The sequence below is a fragment of the Caloenas nicobarica genome, chromosome 14 (assembly GCF_036013445.1).
Source record: "Caloenas nicobarica isolate bCalNic1 chromosome 14, bCalNic1.hap1, whole genome shotgun sequence".
NCBI classification, from domain to species: Eukaryota; Metazoa; Chordata; class Aves; order Columbiformes; family Columbidae; genus Caloenas; species Caloenas nicobarica.
In genome coordinates this window covers 17600769-17620331 of record NC_088258.1, presented here as the reverse complement: position 1 = coordinate 17620331, position 19563 = coordinate 17600769, and the positions used below count along the sequence as shown (strand labels likewise).

General features: G+C 42.2%; 1 protein-coding gene across 3 annotated transcripts in view; it reads left to right on the top strand.

The window, feature by feature from the left end:
- The window catches only part of SNX29 (sorting nexin 29), a 129859-nt gene that overhangs the window by 94912 nt on the left and 15384 nt on the right, over positions 1 to 19563 (top strand). For 2 of the 3 annotated variants that reach the window (XM_065644612.1, XM_065644611.1), the window contains exon 20: positions 3042 to 3181. In XM_065644612.1, the coding sequence (XP_065500684.1) occupies positions 3042 to 3181 (140 nt within the window). Of the gene's footprint in view, positions 1 to 3041; positions 3182 to 8172; positions 8190 to 19563 lie in introns of those variants that run through there. The other variant, XM_065644613.1, reaches the window with a different exon arrangement.

Here is a 19563-nt window from a genome sequence, read left to right as displayed (position 1 = left end):
AATGAAACTATATAATCTAACCTTCAATACCGTGAAAATGTAAGATTTTCTTGCAGAAGTCCATCTAGTTGTAATTTTAACAAACTGACTTTGTCCCCGAAGTACGATCAGATCAAGCACACGTCAGTCTGTGTATTGAATCTGAGTTTGCTGTTCCTGGGTGAGCAGATCCCGGGTATTTGTATTGACAGGTACAGTCTCACCCAGTCACCAAAGATACGCACTGAAAGTTTGGGGCTTATTCACTGGGACAAATCCGAATCGGACTCTTTCCCTTTGCGTTTTGCTTGTAAATAAAAACATCGTTTAGGAGTTGGAATGTCAAATACTAACTAGATTTCAGTTGTGGATAATTCGGTCCAATGAAAAGAGGCTAAGTTACCTTTTTATATTTTGACGCTGCAAAAAAACTGGCTGAGCTTCGAACCAATTACGTTTTTCTACTACCACTTAATTCTGTGTTGTGACCAACACCTCTTGGCAGTAACAACTGGGTGGTAAAATAAGTCCTCTGAGTAGCCGACCTGCTGTTGGAAACCGCCCGTTTAATGATCCAGCGCGACCTGCAGCGAACCCGCCCCCGGTTTGCGTCACGTTGGGGGCACGATGGACCGCACGACATGGTACGGAGTTTCAGGGCAGATCGCTCAGGGCTTGGTTCAGAGATCACATTGATGTCAGAATAAAAGAGCATTTGTAACTGTTTTCAGGCTGAGTTTAATTGCTGAGATTTCCTGCATCTTATGTGAATGAGTGGCAGAAAAATGGCGATAAGCGCTAATGTGATCAGCTGTAAACAGCACAACTGCATTCCCTAAACGTGCGCTGGCAGTCTTAATTAGAAAACTCCTTCGTGCTGTTATTATCCGTAGTTAATGAGATTCTTTACAATAATATAAGGGATAGAAAGTACCTATACTCACCATTTTGCTTCTGTCTTTGTAGCAAAGTGGTCCTGCCTGTGAAAGAAGATGTAGTTATTTAAATACATGTACAGCACAACAGTCATACAAAAAGAATGCACCTTCTGCTTGACAGCAAGTTATAATGTACTTGAAATAATTTCACTGAAAATACTGTTGTTGAGGATTTGTGACCGAAAGGCTTCAGAACTGAAAAAGTGCTGATGAATGCGGTACAGAGATTTTTCTTGGCGGCTTGAAGCTGGAGCTGATGGAGAGTTCTCCTCCTCCTCCTCCAGCCGCGATGGTCTCGTGTTCCCAGCGTCACCGCCGCGCGCGCAGCCGCAGCTTCCAGGACCAAACCCGCTGCGCGAACAGCAGCTTCTCTGGGATCTCTGGCGTGCGACGCGTCCTTGCGTTCTGCCGCTCGCAGCGGGGGGAGCACGTCGCCTCCGCGTGTCCCGCCTGGCCGGAGCTGCTGCCCCGCGTCCGCCGCCGCTCAGCATCTTGCTGAAAAACAACGTGACCGATAGGTGTTTATTTTCACATTGACCTTGTTTGTTCCACGCGTTAATGTGAAACGGGGCTGGACACCTGTGCAAGTTCAGATCTAGAAAACAAACAAACGAAAAGAATCTGTGTGTGTTTTTGAACTTAATTAAACAGCACAAGCACTACCTACGTTTTTGAAGCCTCTAAGTGTGAATGTCTTCAGCAATTAGAAATGTTACAGTAATCACAATTACATGTTATTAAGTAATCACATGCAAATAAAAGCCAAGAACAGAAACTACTTCCTTAAACTATAAAAAATGAGGCTATTTTTAGCGTACAGGATTAGATGCCAATATTTGCAAATGTACCTTAGTTGATTTTTTTTTTTTTTTTTTTAAATGCTATGAATTTAAATTACTACTTTGAGAAACGCCATTCAGAATCTTGTCTCATTTTCTTATGTCTCCTAAAAATATTGCTGTTCCGGTGACTTCCCCTGAGCGCCCAGCCCAGCCAGGCTGCCCGGGGCGCTGGGAGGAGCGTGCCCGCTCGGATCAGTTCATCTGCTTGACCTAAGGAAGGAATAATCTTGAGATTTGCATCCCGTGCACGGCAGCATGGCTTGAACCTTTTTAATACAATGAATTGATTCAGTGTTGTCAACTGTATTTATGGTGGGTGGTTGCTTGTCATTTTTCAGCGGCTTTTCTCACGCAGATAAATAATAGAGGTTGGCTAGAGACATCTGATAGATAAGTCTTCCTTGGAGAGCTGTAAGTGCCTTATAATAACATCCTCTGGCGCGTAGAGCAGGTGAGCAGAACGTCTGCGTTCCTGAGATGGAGCACAAACCAGCCGGCACCTCGTCTGATGGGGACCCGTCAGCGTCTCGTGTTAGTGCGACACGTGTGGACTTGATATCACAGTTCACTCTATTACAGCAGTTTCCCTCGCGGCAAAAAGCTGAAGTTACGGGACGCGTGGTTTGTGCCGGTTTGTTACATTTGAAAGTCCCTCAGCAGCGTGTGGAGTTTATAGAATTCTTTTATTTATTGGGGCCAATATAGCGTAAAATCCTGAGATCTGAAATACCACAGGAACTTCAGTAAAACAGTTTTATGAGAGTTGTGATATAATCTTTAAAAAAGCCATCTACTCCATTCTGGAGTTTGTGTTCCCAGTTCTGAAGAAATGATGGGAATAAGTCAGTATTTCCTCCTGCAAGAACTGGGAATCGTGCATCTCTAAACCCATCGCGTGAACAGTTACACCGCCTCCTCTGTGCCTGCCCAACGCTGGAGGGTGTTACGGGGATCGACTGATAGGAAAGAATTCTGGTTCATAAAGAGACGTTCTGCAAAGGAGAGAATTGGGCATCCTGTCAGGGGTGTTCTTGTGAAACAGGTTTTTATGAGGTTGTGTGATTTTTTTTTTTCCTTCATCCATGAGCTTACAGGTCTCTTCCAACCCAAATGATTCGATGGGTCTGTTATTTTTCATATATTGCCCATATATTTCTATAGATGTAATAAACATATATCATCAAAAGATCAAACGTTGTGCTTATTAGGACCGATTAGCTACATTATAGAATTGAAAAGCATATTCTTTGCACCATTTATATTTTTTCCTTTCTACTTTTAGGATGCAAAGTTTGTAGAAGAGCGACGCAAGCAGCTACAAAATTACCTAAGGAACGTAATGAACAAAGTTATTCAAACTGTGCCAGAATTCACAGCCAACCCCAGAAAGGAGACTCTTATTCAGCTGATGCCCTTTTTTGTGTAAGTACCTGTCAAGTAGTCAAGAATGTATTAAGCTTTTTTCATCACAATTTACTTTAAAATATAATGCCAGCATCTCCAAAATCTTTAAAACGGTGGGTTTTTAAGTAGAAGGCTCCTGTTCAAATTATAAGTTGTTTTGTCATATTTAAATGAATATGTGACGTATGTAGTATTTTTTGTTTATTTAAATGGTGACTTTGAACAAAAAATCACTGCGTAAATCTTGCAAAAATATGTAAGTGACCTCACAATCTGCATCCATACGTACTCTTCAAACTTCAGGTGGTTTTGGTTTCTTTTATTTGGTCTTTTTCAGGTTTGTTTGGCTTTTTGTTTGTGTGGGGTTTGTGGTTTTGTTTTAAAATTTACTTGGGGGGATGAATGTGGAACACTGTTAGGGTACTTACTAACCAAATCAAATACCAAGCCGATGAACTCTTCCTAGATGAATTTTGCCACCTGCTGATGCAAGTTCTGATTTCATTAACGTTCATGTTCGTGTCCAGAAATAGCGCAACATAATCGTCTGTCAAGAGTCCCAAACCAAACCCTTTGATATACACTCATACAAGGGACATCATCTACTAAAATATTTCAGTTTTGCTGAATAAGTTCTTTATAGTATTTGTAAATGATATTTAGAAGTATTTAAGAAATAATAACGAAGATGTGTTTTTGAAAGTGGCGTTATCTTAGTTCTTTCACTAATAATTCTCCGGTATAAGGGTTTCTCAGTCCTACACCTGTACAGATTCTGTATGGACCGAACACACGTTCCCGGTGACCCGTCATGTTAAACTTGCTGCCCGGGGGTTGCGCGTCCTTGCCCCTGAGTCCAGGCTGAGTCGATGTGCAGAATCAAGACCAATTTAAAAGGAATGCGTTTCAGCAGAAGCGCACACCCGTGGCTCCAACACTTGCGTGGGCTTGTGCAGAGTTTCAGATATTCGAGTTGAAATGTTATTTCAAGAAAGCCACATTTGTTAGGACATGTCATAGAGAAATGGAAGGATGCCAGGATGCATTTTGTGGCATTCATGCTTTTTCAATTTTTCCTGGATTTGAAAAAGCAAAAATCAATTTGATGAGACATCTTGATGATGTTGTTACAAATGGCAAAATGATGTTTGTAGGGAGAAACATCTCCGGAGACTCACCTTGTTCTCCCTGAGAACCTGGTTTGTAGAACTTGACTAAGGACTGTGAAGATTGAAATGGTTTCAAGTACTTCCAGTTGAGGGGCCCACAGGTGGCTTTGTCAGGTCACTTTAAAGCAGTTGTGCTTCATGTTGTACTTCATTTTCTTTTTTTAAAGAAGGGAGGGGCAAGTACGAAATACGTTTGCAATTGAATTTTCAATTTCAATAATTTTTGCTCTTCCTGTCCAATTAGATTTTAAGATGGTTAAATATAGCTCTGTGAAGTACGAGCTGATAATTTCTTTTCAGCTTCATTCCATAATTTGTTGCTTTAAATGTAGAGCAAGAAAATAAATTCTATTTAAGGTCGCATCTTCTCGTTGGCTTGTTCTAATTGATTATCCCGAATTCCACGCAGACAAGTGGTGATGCAGAATAACATCTGTAAGTCGAGGCCAGATAGTTTTTCCTCCTCAGCCAGTTGTTTATGAAAGAAATTCAATTTCAAGCTTTGTGAGTATAAGATATTTTAATAAATGATTATTATTGAGTTGCTGTACTAAGTATCATTACCTCAACAGTACAAGCAGGCACAAAACCAGCAACACAGTAATATTAAAATATGACAGAAGTGGACAATGGTTTCAACCAGAAGCTCTTAGATTAGGAAATACTGTAGATACTTTAGTTAGAAATCTTAATTTAAAGCTTTGGCCTTGATTGATGGAGAACGTATTGACAGTAGCAGTTCAGTACTTGAACTGTGATGCATTATTGACATGTTTTAACCAAAATGGTTTTGGTTTCGAATTTATATTTTATGTCAATTATTAGAATTTCACATATTTTTTAAAAAATCTATCATTAGTTGTACAATTCAACCTTGACAATACTGTGAGGTGATAATTATGAGGTGGTACAGTACTGATGTAAAAGCAATGATACTTCTTTTCAGGTGTTTTTTTCATCTTAATACATTGGGTTTAGAGAAATATTTTATTACAGTATCTTTTTCTTCTACTTTAAGAGATGACATTTCAAGAATACTTTCTTTATAATCTCTTAGGCACTTGTGTTAAAATCAGGAAGGGAAAACAAATTTCCTCTTACTCCTCAGCCTTAAACAATTGACTTGTTTTCTGGTAGTTCATCTCATCTCTTTTGTAAGCGTGTAAATAGAATGTAGATCCCATGTTGTTGTTCGTTAGAAAAAGTGCCAGGAATGAGGAGCTGCACAGGAAAAGATTCAAAATCACAGCGCCACGCAATGGGTTCTGCCACTGATGCTCAAGTCAGAAGAAACATCTTTACCCTGTTCTGCTGATGTAAAAAACCCCAGCCCTAATTCTTCTAATAAATGTAATGAGCTGAATGAGAAAGGTACAATTGACCTCACAGAAAGAGCACAGTTTTATTGAGAAGGCAGCATAGTTAAGTAACCTGTTTTCTCACTATGGTTACAGTTCAGTACGTGAAACGTGGTGATGCAGAGTAAAGCCCTGATCTTTAAGGCGGGGGATCCGTTCAGGTAGGTTTGCTCAGGGAGATTCGCCTGGTTCGTCAGCAGGTTGTGAGCGCCCTGCGACGCGCGGCGTTGGTGCCGACCCGCTTTGCCGCGCTGCACCGCGGGTTGCAAAAAGCCTGCGGTTCTTTTTAGAGGGGTTTTTGCATTCGGCAGTTTCATAATTCTCAACGCATCCCATGAAGCCGTGGAGTATAGCGGATTCAAAAATATTCTTTATCGGGACATTATGGCAGAAAACTTCTGTTCTTAGATGAGTCTGTGAGTGATCTCCTTGGAACTCGTTCTCCAGTAACATGTGTCTCAGCGTTCTCTCTCGGCTCAGAGCGCTCCACGGAACACGGGGGTTCTGGAACAGCTGAGCTGTTGAGCCAAATGACCAAACACCTCATCTGCACTGACAAAATGGGCTTTAATGTATTTTTCTGCTGAGATACCTCTGCAGCTAGAGCAGCAGCAGTATTAAGCAGAATAAAGATGTTTCAGACAGCGATAGAAGGAGCACATTTGAGAAGGTGTCGTCGTTGCCGGGCTATCATTTCAGTTCTCAGTGTGCTTTATTTTCTGAGTCATGACCTGGCACTGTTGGTAAAACAATCTAGAAGAAAATGCACTTCATATTACCAACTTCTCCACTGTTGTCCATCCTTCATGGATTTGGAGCTTCGTCAACAGGAGATCTTGAACATGTTGGACTCTCTCAAGTGTTTGTTACATTATTCAGTTATAACCTTTGTACTGGTCCTGCAATTCTTCTGTTAGGCTAAATAATATTTTCATATAAAACGCTGTAAATACATATAATAATTCTGGTATATTTAATTTGTGTGTTATTGCACATGTGTGCATAGTAGCTGATGACATCTTCAATAATGAGCGGGTTAGTGGTTACAAAACGGTGAGATATTAGTCATAGGGCTGTGCTGTAGAGAGCAGTGATACCTCAGTCTAGAAGTAAAAATTACAGTCTTAATATGCGTTAAAAAATCTCTAGGGCATTAGATCTGTCTATTAGGAAGCAATGAAATATAAAATAAGAAAAATAATTACCTGGTCTTAAAGAGTTTTTTCTCACTGCAAAATTAAATGAAAAATCCCATCAAGTTTATGTCTGATTAGGCATCCTATAGATAGAAATTACAGGGTCAGTTTTAATTGATCACTTTTAAGATCTGATTTAGGTCCAAGAATATTATTACAGTGAACAGAAAACAATGTTTCTCAAACTGAATCCACTGCTTATTAAATGCTGGAAGGAATATTGCCTAAAATTTTGGTTGGGAGGTTGTTTCTTTGAGGATTTCTCCTCTCCAAGTGCAGAGATTTCATACAATCAGGCGCAGAGCCGATGAGGCAAAACATTTTAATTGATCTGTGTGAAATAGCCTGTCACTGTTAGAAAGAAAGAAATTAATTTTATTTTGAAACTCAGACACAGTTAACAGTTTGCAGTAAAATAATGTGAATCAGTTTGCTAGCGTTCCTCTTCAGCATTGTATCAACTGCTAGTGCTCAATCATGGGAATGGAATTTGGTTTGATTCCTTATGCTGTGAACTGCCATTAACATGTTCTCTCTGTCAATCTCTATCATTTTTAATCTCGGTTTGTATATTTTTCCATTTTGATGCTGCGTTAGCTCCGTCACAGGTTTGGTCAAATAGTTTCCTTCATAGTCCACTTTCATGTCCTAATGTAAAAAAAGAGATTCTGGCTCTGCTAATTTGCCTGTTTACATGCCGAATAACAAATTATTTGTAATAATAAAATGGACATCACAAGTTAAATTTCCCAGTCCACGCAGAGCAAAACCTAAATCAAGCATTGGCTCTGCTGCATTGATTTCTCCATCTGCTGGCTGGTGAAGGCCTGGCTGGTGATACTTACTGCAATTAACGGTTATTTGCACTCATGATCCGTACATTACAGATAAATAAAACTTGTTATAACAAGTACACTTGTGTTTTAATCACATTTTTACCAATCTGTCCGAAAAATATCACACATTAGCTCTTTGCTAATACATACATAAGAACAGGAGGGGTCTTTGGTAACAAGCATCACCATTCGTTGGACCATATAACTGAGTTTTTCAACGTAAATCATCGTAATAGGTTATATGATTTCAAGTATGTAAAATGCTAAAACCTGTAAAAAGTTGTGAAAAGAAACACTGAAATGTTGTGATATTCCGTTTTTCTATCTCTGTGGTTTCTGTATCAAATGTCCTCCGTTTTTACAAGATAAAGATTTTCTTCCCATCATCCTCATAATGAGCACAAACTGGAATAGAAGGAAAATATGAGAAGATTCTTTTTTACTGTACAGGTGATGAAACTCCCTCCCAGGTTCCCCGGAGGCTGTTGATGCTCCATCCTCGGAAATGTTCGAGTCTGTAGGGGCCGCAGCCCCGGGCAGCGTGTGCGGGGACGGGCAGCGACCGCGGAGCTCCGGCTGCAAAGCCGGGATTCCCCAAACCCTCAACCTGCCCTTGGAACTTGTGCTTCCCACGAACCCCACACGAGGGTACGAGCGGACTTCACGGCACAACCAATATGATCATCACGAGCCCAATTGATTATTAGTTACGCAGAAGTATTTATACCTCTTCAACACAATTATGCGCTATATCTATGTTACGATTTACAGGATTACGTATTGCATCTATGTCTCTATTTGAACAAGGAAGAGCATTGCTCAGTTATTATTATCGATCACGAGAAAGCAGAATCTTATCTTTTTGGCAAAAGCAAGCGGTAACGGTCTTATCCATTTGGCAGAAGCAAATGGTTCAGGATGCGACTTGCAGTTACACCGTTGCGGTTACACAGAACTGGGTGCTTTCCTCCCTGCACCTGCATTAGGGAGTTTCTCTCCTCCTGCTCTTTCTACGTGCCTGACTTACAGTACACAATGACTATCTTTGAAACACTGGGTTGTTCACATTTGGATGACCAAAGTCCTGTAAAAACTCAGCAACAAAGCGTCGGCTCACCGGGCAGCTCTCACACGGGTGCTGGGTGTGAACCAAAAACCTGCAACCCCTACTGCACTTTGTAGCTCTGCAATGCTGCTAGATACGAGTATTGCCACTGCATTGACTCCGTGCCTTGGCAATGCAAATGTTCGGATTAAAATATACGCAAGAACAGAATTTTGTTAATATTTTCACAGATGACTGTGCTGCGTATTTTTTTCGTCTTGTTTTCTAGGCCACAGCTACACGTTGAAACAGTTTCTAGATAACAATTAATTATATGTTCTGCAAGCTGCAGAGCTGGACATTTGTTCTCTTGTGGTACCCGCTCAAACACTCGCTTTAAAGAAAGCGGAGAATGTGCTCAGTAAATCTGCAGAGAAGAGGCCGGGGCAGGTTCTGAGGAGCTGGCGTCTGCGGGATGTGTTTGAACCCAGAGGAGTCAGCAGTTCTCTGGGATGATTAGAGGATTGTCATGTTAAAATAAAGAAAAGTCGTCATCATTTCGCTGCCTGACATTCCTGGCAGTGTTTGATGGCAAAAGTTGTGTGCTTAGGTGTTCGGTGTCGGTTATCTTTGAGTCACCAAGTTCAACTGTAGTAAAGAATTCACTATTTGTACCTCTCTCTCGTTTTGTAAATGCTCTTTCCCTCCTGGAAGGTGACGTTTTGCGAAGCACGGTGACAGTTACAGGTAACAACTGACGGGCAAATTTCAGTACCAGCCAATCAGCCTCTCAAAAAAACCAAAATGCTGCCCCGGAAATATTCTCCTAAGACTTATTCAGCACTGAAGAGTGTGCAAAGCCAAGTGGCTGCTTTTGGTCTTGCAGACCACGAAGCGAAAATAACGTGGAAGAATAGATGCTCGTCCTTAATGGAATGAAGAATTTGGGCTTGGTTTGGATTTTGAGGTTTTTCATGTGATCCCTATTTCAGTTGGAATTGTCAAAATGTTGTTGAGAACATTTACATGTGTATATTAAAGGTACGAGAGGTCCAAGAGTGTTAACTTCTATATAATACCGTTGCTAGCACTAAAATGTTGCTTTCAAGCATAAACGAAATAAATACTTTAAGAAAATCACTGTGGGGTTCCTATGGATGTTGTATCTCTGAGTTTATTTTGAAGAAATTGAAAATTGACCCTTTCAGGGTTACTTTCAAAATATTTTAGAGGGATAAAAGCATTTGTTCAGACGTAACTACAAACTCCCAGTTGTATTTCATTCCATCGCTTTGGCTCTGTAGAAGGGCTAGTTTACTGTCCAGCGGGTACGGGCACTGGTTTACTGTAAAGAATGAACTAAAACTTCTTCACAGAAACATTTATGGAATATTATTTTAAATAAGGTCTTTGAATACATGGACATGAATGTATTTACGTATCAAGGAGAAGACTTTTTAGAGGAGTGTTTTTCCTGTGTTCTTAGCCAGTGACAGTATTGAGATGGGGTTTTCATGAAAATTTTAAAGGAATTTGAGGCTTCTAAATTTCTCTGTTTGCAGAACTTTAAATCTCAATATTGAATAAGGTGAATGAAAAATGTGGTTTGTAATTTTATTCTGCTCATGCCATGTTCTAATATTCTCTGCCTCATTTCATGATTTATTAGGAATCAGTTCTATAGTTGCAGAGATTTCTAAAATATTCCATGTTCTAATATTCTCTGCCTCATTTCATGATTTATTAGGAATCAGTTCTATAGTTGCAGAGATTTCTAAAATATTCTAATGATTTCCTCCCTTTAGGACTTGCTCACCTGGACTGATAGTACTGTATTTATAGCAGCAGTAGAGCTCTTATTTAATGAGCCTTTCTGGATGTAAAGCTACAACAGATGATTCCGTGAAAAAGCAAAAGAATTCTAAAGTATGTTTCTTTAGCATGTAAACAAAATAGCAGAAATGATGGTTAATACAGAATGTATGCATTGAAGGAATAGGAATCCCTCCTCTGGTTTGAATTCCGTACTATCTATGTATAACGTAAATAAGCAAAAGCCTGCATGTACACGTACTTGTGTACCAACCCAGCAGTGTTTCTGTTTTAAAATTTTATTCTGCAGAAAAGATTCGTTTGGAATATTCTCAGGTATCGCTCTATTTATACGTGAGTGCTGGACACTTCTCGAGAGGATCCTTTGACAGAGTGTGCTTATATATTTAGTGACTTAGGCCTCACGTCCCTCTGCATACAGGGTCTGTGGCGTTGAGTCACACGTGTGTTTCGGGAAATCCTCGTAACGTGGTTCTGACGCTGGATTTTTGTTTCGCGCACTCTGTAAGCCGTGCTGGCTCTGCGGTTGCAGCGCGGCAGCTCTTGGGGCGGGTGGAAACGAGATGGCGAAGGCGTCGTGTCTGTTGGGCGCGCAGCCTCTGTGGCACCGGGTTCTGCTGGGCCGTGCCCGACAAACAGCGCCGTTAAAGACAAGCGATCCCAGAAATACTGCAGAACGATAGCGGTGCGAAGGACGGAAGTTTTTAAGTGCAATTTGGAATAGATTAATTTCTCAAGAAATGAGCTGGCGGTGGCACGGCACTTCTTAAAGCGATTCGTGCACGGATCCGTGCCTTCTGTTATAACAGGATCCTGGAATTCGGTAAGTGCCGGCGTCGGGCCGGTCCCGGCCGCTCCGCTGCTGTGGCAGCTGCTCCTGTCACCCGCGCCCTGATCAGCTTTGGTATCTCGGTATCGGGTCTCGGTTCTGCTCTCTGACAGTAAAGCAACCACTCTGATAAAGAGGAATATAATTGCGTGAATAAACTGGGAATAGCATCTCCTTAAATACGTGACTTTTACATTAGTAAAGCACCTCCTAATGCCTGAAACATGCTAATGAAACTAATTTATTGCTATGTTAATTGGTTGATCTACTTATAAAACTATGTAGAGGCATTGCACAATATTTATCTTTCAATAGAACTGTGTTGCCAAGCACTGATGATTGATGAAGTAAAAATAGCTTAGATATCTAAAATTTGATTAGCATGCTCAGATAATGCAGAAAGTTCCGTTGCGATAATGTACTATTCTTCTGTGGAATTTTTGCTGATGATGGAACTAAAGTATTTGAATTGGAGTGGATTGTTCGTAACAAACATACAGTTGACTCACTGGCATTCTTGGTTTCTGCGCTCCTGACTTGGTTACTGCCAGTTTTGGTTTTAGTCTCTCACAACCTCTGAGGCTTGACAGCAAACTTGACAAAAGCATCACGCCTGTTCTGATCTAACTGAAACGTGCAGAAGTTGGGCAAAAATTCTTTGGTCAAAGTGGGTGAGAATTCCTCCTTTCATCTCTTTTCCTCTGCAAGAGCTGCGTTATGACGTTGCGTTGTCTTTTGCTTTGTCTTTTGGCACGTGTTTCCCTGCTCTGAGTAGCTGAGAGGGTTTGCGAATGTTAGAGGAAAATGAGGGGGGAAAAAAATGTATCAGGAGGCGCAGAAACAGTGATACGGGGGGAAGAGTCAGCGAGGGAGACACAGGATGCCGCATGGTGAAAGGAAGATGAATAAAGTGAGGAAGTACGGAGAAACGCTGGCGTGAGGCTTCCTAGAAGCATTTGGCTTTGTAAAGCTAGTTTTATCCAAACAGATGAAGATGACGCTATGGCTGTAGTCTTCAGTTTTACAAGTGATCTGTCCGGAATTGGAAGGGTTATTTGTGAAATAATGAAAACTTCGATCCTGGCGCTAAAATGTTTAGTCATTGGAAAAGCGTGTCAAGTGTGTCGGCCGGCGTTTGTCGCAACCCTGCTGCTCCTTCCCATGAGGTGAAGAACTGTCCTGCATCCTCCTCTTTCGTCCAGACCTAAGGCTTGCAAAATGATTTCTTTCTTTGTTAGTCTTCTGAAATGGTCTGAATAAATGGTAAAAATCTGTAAATTGAGCTAGGAAAAGACGATTACCCGTGGAAGACGGTTGCCTCCGTAATGCAAACTGTAGCAGAGTTTTATTCTGCTTTGTGTGAAAGACATCGCAGGAGAGCCAAGGAAGCTCCGTTTTGACTTGAGTACGTTATCGACCGAATCTTAGTTTATCTTTGAGGATTTTTTCAGCACACTTACATCAGAGCGTGTGGATGGAAAAACGTTCCCTTGAAGCACTTGTGGAAGATGCCACCCATGCTGGGAAGAGTAATGTACCTGTACCAGCAAGAAACGTCGTTTGCTCTTCTCCCTTTTGATCCCAAGGGGCAGCCTGCAGTGCAGAGATGCTCTAAAAAAGAGAAAAGCTCCCTAATCTGATTCGTGACCAGAGCAATGATAGATCCGAATTTGTGTTCATGTTCCCCGCGTGGGACGTTCTCGAACTATTTCGTGTTTGACAGAATTGACATCTTCCCCATCAATTTATTGCAATGTGCAGTTTTGATAACCATTCCGAGTTCATACGTACGCATCCCAGCCAACGAGTTTTCAGTCCCTGATGTCCTAATTCCGGGCAGGAATCAGCAATACTGTTGGCAGCACTCGCAGCCTTCAGGGCGTTGCTGTAGATGGAGATAAATTCAACCCCCGTCAGCACTCGGGATCCCCGCTGGCCTCAGCTTGGTCCTGCCGGGAGGACTTTTACACACGCTAGTGGTCAGGTAACTACTCGCTAGAGCTCGAATGACAATTTTCAATGAGGAAGAACATTATGCGTAGTTCCTAATGATTTACGGGAGGCACATAAAATTATCAGTGGTATCTGCTTTACATACAAGTGTTGTAATCCTTTACATTTCAGATCAAGATTTAAGCAAAGCGAAAAGTTAGAGTCAGAATATACGTTTTAATATTTTTAAAACTATTTTTTGTAGTTGTTAACATTTTTTCAATTGTTAAAGTAACTAGAAACTCTGTTTGGTTTTCTTGGTACTTTATTCTGCTCCACCGCATTTCTATAGGTCGTATTTCTTTTTCCAGTGGTTGGTCTTATTAAGAGAAATTTGCCAGCAGTGCCCAATGTAAACAGGCTTTATTCAGGTGAAAGAATCGATTTCCGTGCACATCTCTGACTCCTGCCCACCTATTTTCTTACTCTTGCTGACACCTCCTTGCTCTCCCGTGCATTTCCCAGTCTGTCACTTTGAAGGCCGTGCCGAGCAAGAAGTGTTTCAGTGTTCCGTGTCGGTACAATTGAAAACATCCTTCTGGTTTGAGTTGTTCCAGGACTAAGACACTGCGAAGAAAAGGGGTTTGTCACCTGTTTGCCTCGGCGCGACGCCCAGGAAAACTGGTCTGTCACACAGCAGCTCCATAACACGGAAGGGTTTGTGTAGCGTATTTATTGCCTCGTTACTGAGTCTTGCCATTAAAAAAACCAATTGACTTCTCTTACACCGATCACCATCTCAATAAAGAGAGTGAGACTTGCTCTGCAAAGTTAATTGCTGTGCATTGTTCAGCAGGCCTCGCAAACAGGTATTTATGAGCATGTTTCCATCAAGCAGATTTTTTGTCGTGCTTCTTTGTATTCAGGGTCACCTTTACAGTGCTTTGAGAAGAACGATTTAGTGTATACTGGACTAGAACTGGATATTCTCCCGTCACCACTGGAAGCATTTGAAGGCTTGTGATCTTGTACAGTTGCCTCAGAATAAACTCTTGATTGATTCTACCTGAGAAAATAAGGATGTTAAACCAGGCAGTACTGATATTCCATGTCTAAAATTGCTGAAACTAATGAGGGAGAGGGTATGTTATGGTATTTCTTTTACATGTGTGGAAACGTACAAGAAATATTCTCCATCGTATGGTTTAAAAGAATTGGGCAAAAAATGAGAGCAGGTACGTTTGACAGTAACAGTCAAAAAGCACTTTATCTGTTGCTGTTCGTAACTAATTGGTATATGTATTGTTTTCCTTTAAAACACACAACTTAGAAAGCTCTGAAACAAATGGAGATCATGTGGAACAAAGCCATGTTCAGTGTTCCAGCAAACTTCAGTGCTGTACAGAATGAGCTTTTATAATAACTGAGCTGTGGGTCTATTTCCAGCTGCAAATAACAACCGTGGCTCTAAGAAGTCGTAAAAATGCTAAGTTGCGTACCGTGAAAATACGAAATCATCAGTTTACCTAGTATTTTTTCATTTATCGCCTTTATAACATGCAGAAGTAGTTTAATGTCACTTGGAGTTCCTTCTATGGCTGGTTCCCCGTTTGTACAGTGGAATTGTTTTGCGGAACCATTTTTTGTAGTCTGGGCAGCTGGGGATGGGATGGGATGCTGGTCAGTTGAGCTGGGAACTGCTCGGATCGAGATGCTGCTTTTCGATGTTTCGCTGATTGGGCCCCAGGAATCGTATCACCACTTCCTTCATTTTCCCTCCCAGTTAACAGCAGGCTCAGTAACGAAGGATCATCCTGAGAGAAGAGTTGTCATTCTCAGTAGCATTTACTTCTTCATCTTGCTCTTTTGCTGCTGGCTAATAAACTCAGCGAGCCGTTAGCAAGAGAGGGGTTTTCTAACCGGTGGAGTCGATGTCCCCAACGTGCTGGACTCGTAGCAGCGCCCCAAGAGCTGCAGATTTTTCTCAGGCAGCCGGTTAGAGCTGAGTGTGGTGCCGGCAGAGATCCCGTGCCCCCGGTGAGCAGCCCGGCGCGCTCAGCCCTTCGGCCACAAGTGAACTCGCTCCAGATCCGGGCACCGGGGTGCAGCAGCAGGCGTGCCTGGAGCCACGGAACGGGCTCTGGAGCCAGCAAAGAAAGTGCCCGTTCTGAGGCTGGGCAAAACACGGAGAATACGTTTGTAACGCTCTTCTTTACTTTGCAAGCAACGTACCATTAAACCAGAAAAGAGACTTGCAGAACTATGATTTCGATCTCTGCCGTCACTGGTTCTCTGTCTTACCGTTCTCAGCTCTTATTTTAAATTCACATTTCTGTAAGTCAGGTAGTAATATAACAAATTGTTAACTCACACCGATAAAGTCAAATCTTTAATACATTTCAGAATTAAATTAAACCAGCCGAGATTGTAAATGATCTTGTATAAAACCAAGTTAGTTGCAGGACTGATGATGAGCAGCAGTTCTTGGTGTCCAGCAACGAGCAGCCCCAGGGAGGTAGGTGGTGTGGGTCAGGAAAGGGGCCGTTCGTGTCTCAGCGGGCTGGCCAGCACCTCCCTGGGCTCACAATTCTGCTGCTTTTAAGAAAGATATTTCTCTCTGCTTCCTGTGGTTGGCAAGCTTAGTCCTGCCTTGAAGGTCACGGCTTTTTTCTTAGTTCTAGTGGCAGCAGTGACACAGGAGCCTTTGAATTGCGGTTGCAAAGCCCTCAGTCAGCTGTGCATTGTCTGCTGGGATCGCTGCGGCAAACGTCAGCCCGGTAACTGGGAGTAACGCTACTCAGGACTAGAAATTGGAAAATGTAAGATAGAACTAGTGTCCGTTCCCAAATTTATCATACACAGATATGAAGTCAGTTTGTAGAGCAAGACAGATATTTAAAATAAATGTGGAGATCCCGTGTTATTTTAGTAGGAGGAGGTAACGAGTAAGTTTTTAGACATCCAGCCATTGCACTGAGGGAAGATATAAAACCCGTCGCAGAGTTCCGTAGCTTAGGGTCTAAATATGAATCACCTCGTTTTCTGTTGCCCGTCAACAAAACCACATCATTCCTATCAGTATTTATATGCCGAACGTTCCTCCACCTGGCAAATGTTTGCCGAGGTGGATTTGGTTAGCCAGATCATAAACTATTTCACGTTATAAACACACACACAAAATCCTACTTCTGACCATAAGTAATTCATAAACAATAGATCCCTTATTCTTTAAACCTCCTTAAGCCAGTTTTGAACCTGGAACAAATTTTTGCATCTGAGCTACGAAAGGTGGAATACTGGAAACGCTATTAATAATATAATGAAGCGTGCGGCTCTCCAAAGTACCCTCCTCATTCTTGGTAGCATTTTGCTATGGAATAAGGTCTCAATCAATGAGTTTCCCTGGTTTTGCTCTCGGCAATGTTGACAGCTACCTTGAACCCGTTTCTTTGTAATGTGGCCTGATTTTCCTTAGTGAATAAAAGAATAAAGTTGTTCTTGTCAGGCTAGCCATATGATAGCTTTACCTGCCCTTCACATAGAGAATCAATATATGTTCCTGGTAAGCATCATGGTTTTGTACCAATATGCTCACTTTACCCTCTTTTTACTGTCTATCAGCACTGGTTAAGGTACTTAACCAATGACATATCAGAACAGAATTTAACCCAAGGTGTCACTATCCTAATATGTCAGGGTGCACAGCACAGCGTCTAGGGTCCAGTTAAAATTAATTTAACAACTGCATAAAACCAGAAAAGTCCAGATGGCAACAGCAGGTCGTTGTTCACCTGAGTCGTTCTTTTAACTGGAGTGACTCGTCCAGTAGGAACTTTCAAGTGAGGATTTCAGCCTGGAAAAGCGTCCTGAAAATGCCTTCACCTGGTAGTTTTCACAAAATGTATTTTGGAAGGTAGGACAGTGGAATAAAACCGTGTCAAAGCCTCAGCAGGATTTCCTCACAAAGCTCGGGCGCTCTGATTGGGGTCTGGGTGGCTGAGAACCCGAGAGTCAACAGGGAGCTGAGGCCGACGTTGTAATGAAGAAAACGTGAAATGAGGGCAAACGGAAACATGAAGTAGGTTTGAAAGAGAGAACTCGATGTGCAGGTTGTTAATGCAGGAGAGAATTGGTTTGAAGGAGGAGCCGGGAGAACGACTCGACTTCTGGGCACCAGGCGTGACTCAGCTTCGCAGAACCAGCCCGGCACGGGAGCGCGTTGAGGGGAGAATTGGGCACGAAGAGAAGAGAAGCAAACAGCTGGGAAGGTACTGGGGAATAAACTCCGGTGTGGCTGTTGAAGTGAATTAAGAAAGAAAGGAAAACTGGAGAAGGTGGAGAATAAGAGACTAAATGAGCAGAGTAAGAGGAGAGGAGCGCTATAAAAACAACAGAAGCAAGAGACGGACCGAGGCAGTTTGGACTGGATGTAGCGAATGTAGGTGAAAATGGGGTGGAAAGGAAGATGGTGGGAAAGAATGGGAAGAAGGAAACATAGAAACCCTCTCTCATCTGGGGTTTAATTTTCCTTTCCTGGAACCTCGGCACACAGAAAGGAGCCGTTTCGTTAGAGGTGGCGGGGATTTGTGTTCCTGCATCGGAACGGCCGCGGCAGCCGGAGCGGCAGCGCCAGGAGAGTTCAGCACAGACACCCAGGGGTTGCTCGCGCCCCGTGGAGAAGGGATTTTGTCTTTCCTTTGAAAACAAGCCTTGCATGAAAAACATACATAGGCGATTCTGGTATTTTCAAAGATTCTCATTAAGTATAAAGACTCAGCTCCACCTGGGATCTCAGTATGAGAAGCTCTGGTGCAATTTTTGCAAAGTGCCTTTTTGCATAACCTAGCAAATTTAGTTAGTTTAACTTAATTTAACTAAGGGATGCCAAGGGTTTTAAGCTGATAATTTTATAAGGATGATCCTTGTTTTTTCCGAATGTCGGCCAGATGATGTTCACCAGTTGCAGCCAATGTGGCTTAACTCACGTTTCACTTTCGTCCCTCCAGTTTTAACTCTTTTCCAGTGCTGTTAAACATTTCCTGAAGATACAGGCTGAGCTGAGAGTGAATGAGATGATAGCATCGCTAGTAACAGGCAACTAGAAGCCAAGCGGTTGAATTGAGTTTTTACAGACTGTTTCAAGTTCTTTTTATTTAATTTTTGTCTGCCTCCAATGAAGAAGATACTTTAAGATTTCCCAAATGCTGCCATGCGTATTTTAGGCTTCTGATAAATCTTTCAGCATAATTTAGGATTTCTAGATGTAAAATTCCACTTTTTTTCTTTTTGTTAGTAGTCGAAACTTAGAAAACGCACAAGTGAATGTCTTCTGTCTTCTGTAACTTTGTCATCTGCGTGCTTTAAAATCAATTTTTGCTCATGTAAGCATTCAGTAGATTCTAAGGTAATTTATATGTTGATTTTTTTTTTCCACGCAGCAGTATATATACACTACTTATCCTGAACCTTAGAATCCGTATTTCCTCAGTGAGAAACGTTTTCCTTTTACAGTTCTAAAACTCTGTCGTTTCTGTTTGTTGGTATCAGTATACTCTAAGCTGATGGATAAAATTACAAGATGTGCATGTGTGGGGCATGCGTGCATCCTTACAAAATCAAATCCGAGTGGCAATTCTAATGCTGTTTAAAATACAGCCGTTAGTGACGTCGTCTGCACGGGGCTGCTGCGCTCGTGCTCTTGGCCGGAGGAATGAACTCGACGGCAGAATATGGGGAGCGGAGCCCCGAGCCGGGCGAGCGGCAGCAGCTCCCGGCCGGCGCCGCGCTGGCCGTTCTGCCTCTCTTAGGCCTGGCTTTGCTGCTCTGGGCTCAGGCTCAGCTCAGCCGGGGCTGGGGCAGCTCAGGGCTCGTCTCTCTCTGCGAAATGCCGGGCAGTGCGATGGAGCTGTGAGCTCCGCGGCGGGGTCCTGCGCTGACATCTTGGATAAAACAAACGCGTGTTTCGGTTCTCATCCCAAATGATAATAAAGAGTTGCAAAGTACAGCCGCGCGGATGGTAGAGTACAAAGCAGCGTGCATGGGAGTGCTGTCCATGAACCTCCTCGGCCGCGGCTGAGTACTCACAGTGGGGGAAAGTGAGGACATTGCACATTTTTACATTTGAAAGAGGCTGACGGCCTCTGCAGGATCGCCAAAAGCTTGTAAGCACGGAAAATGTGTTTCTACTTGCCTAGGTAAGAAA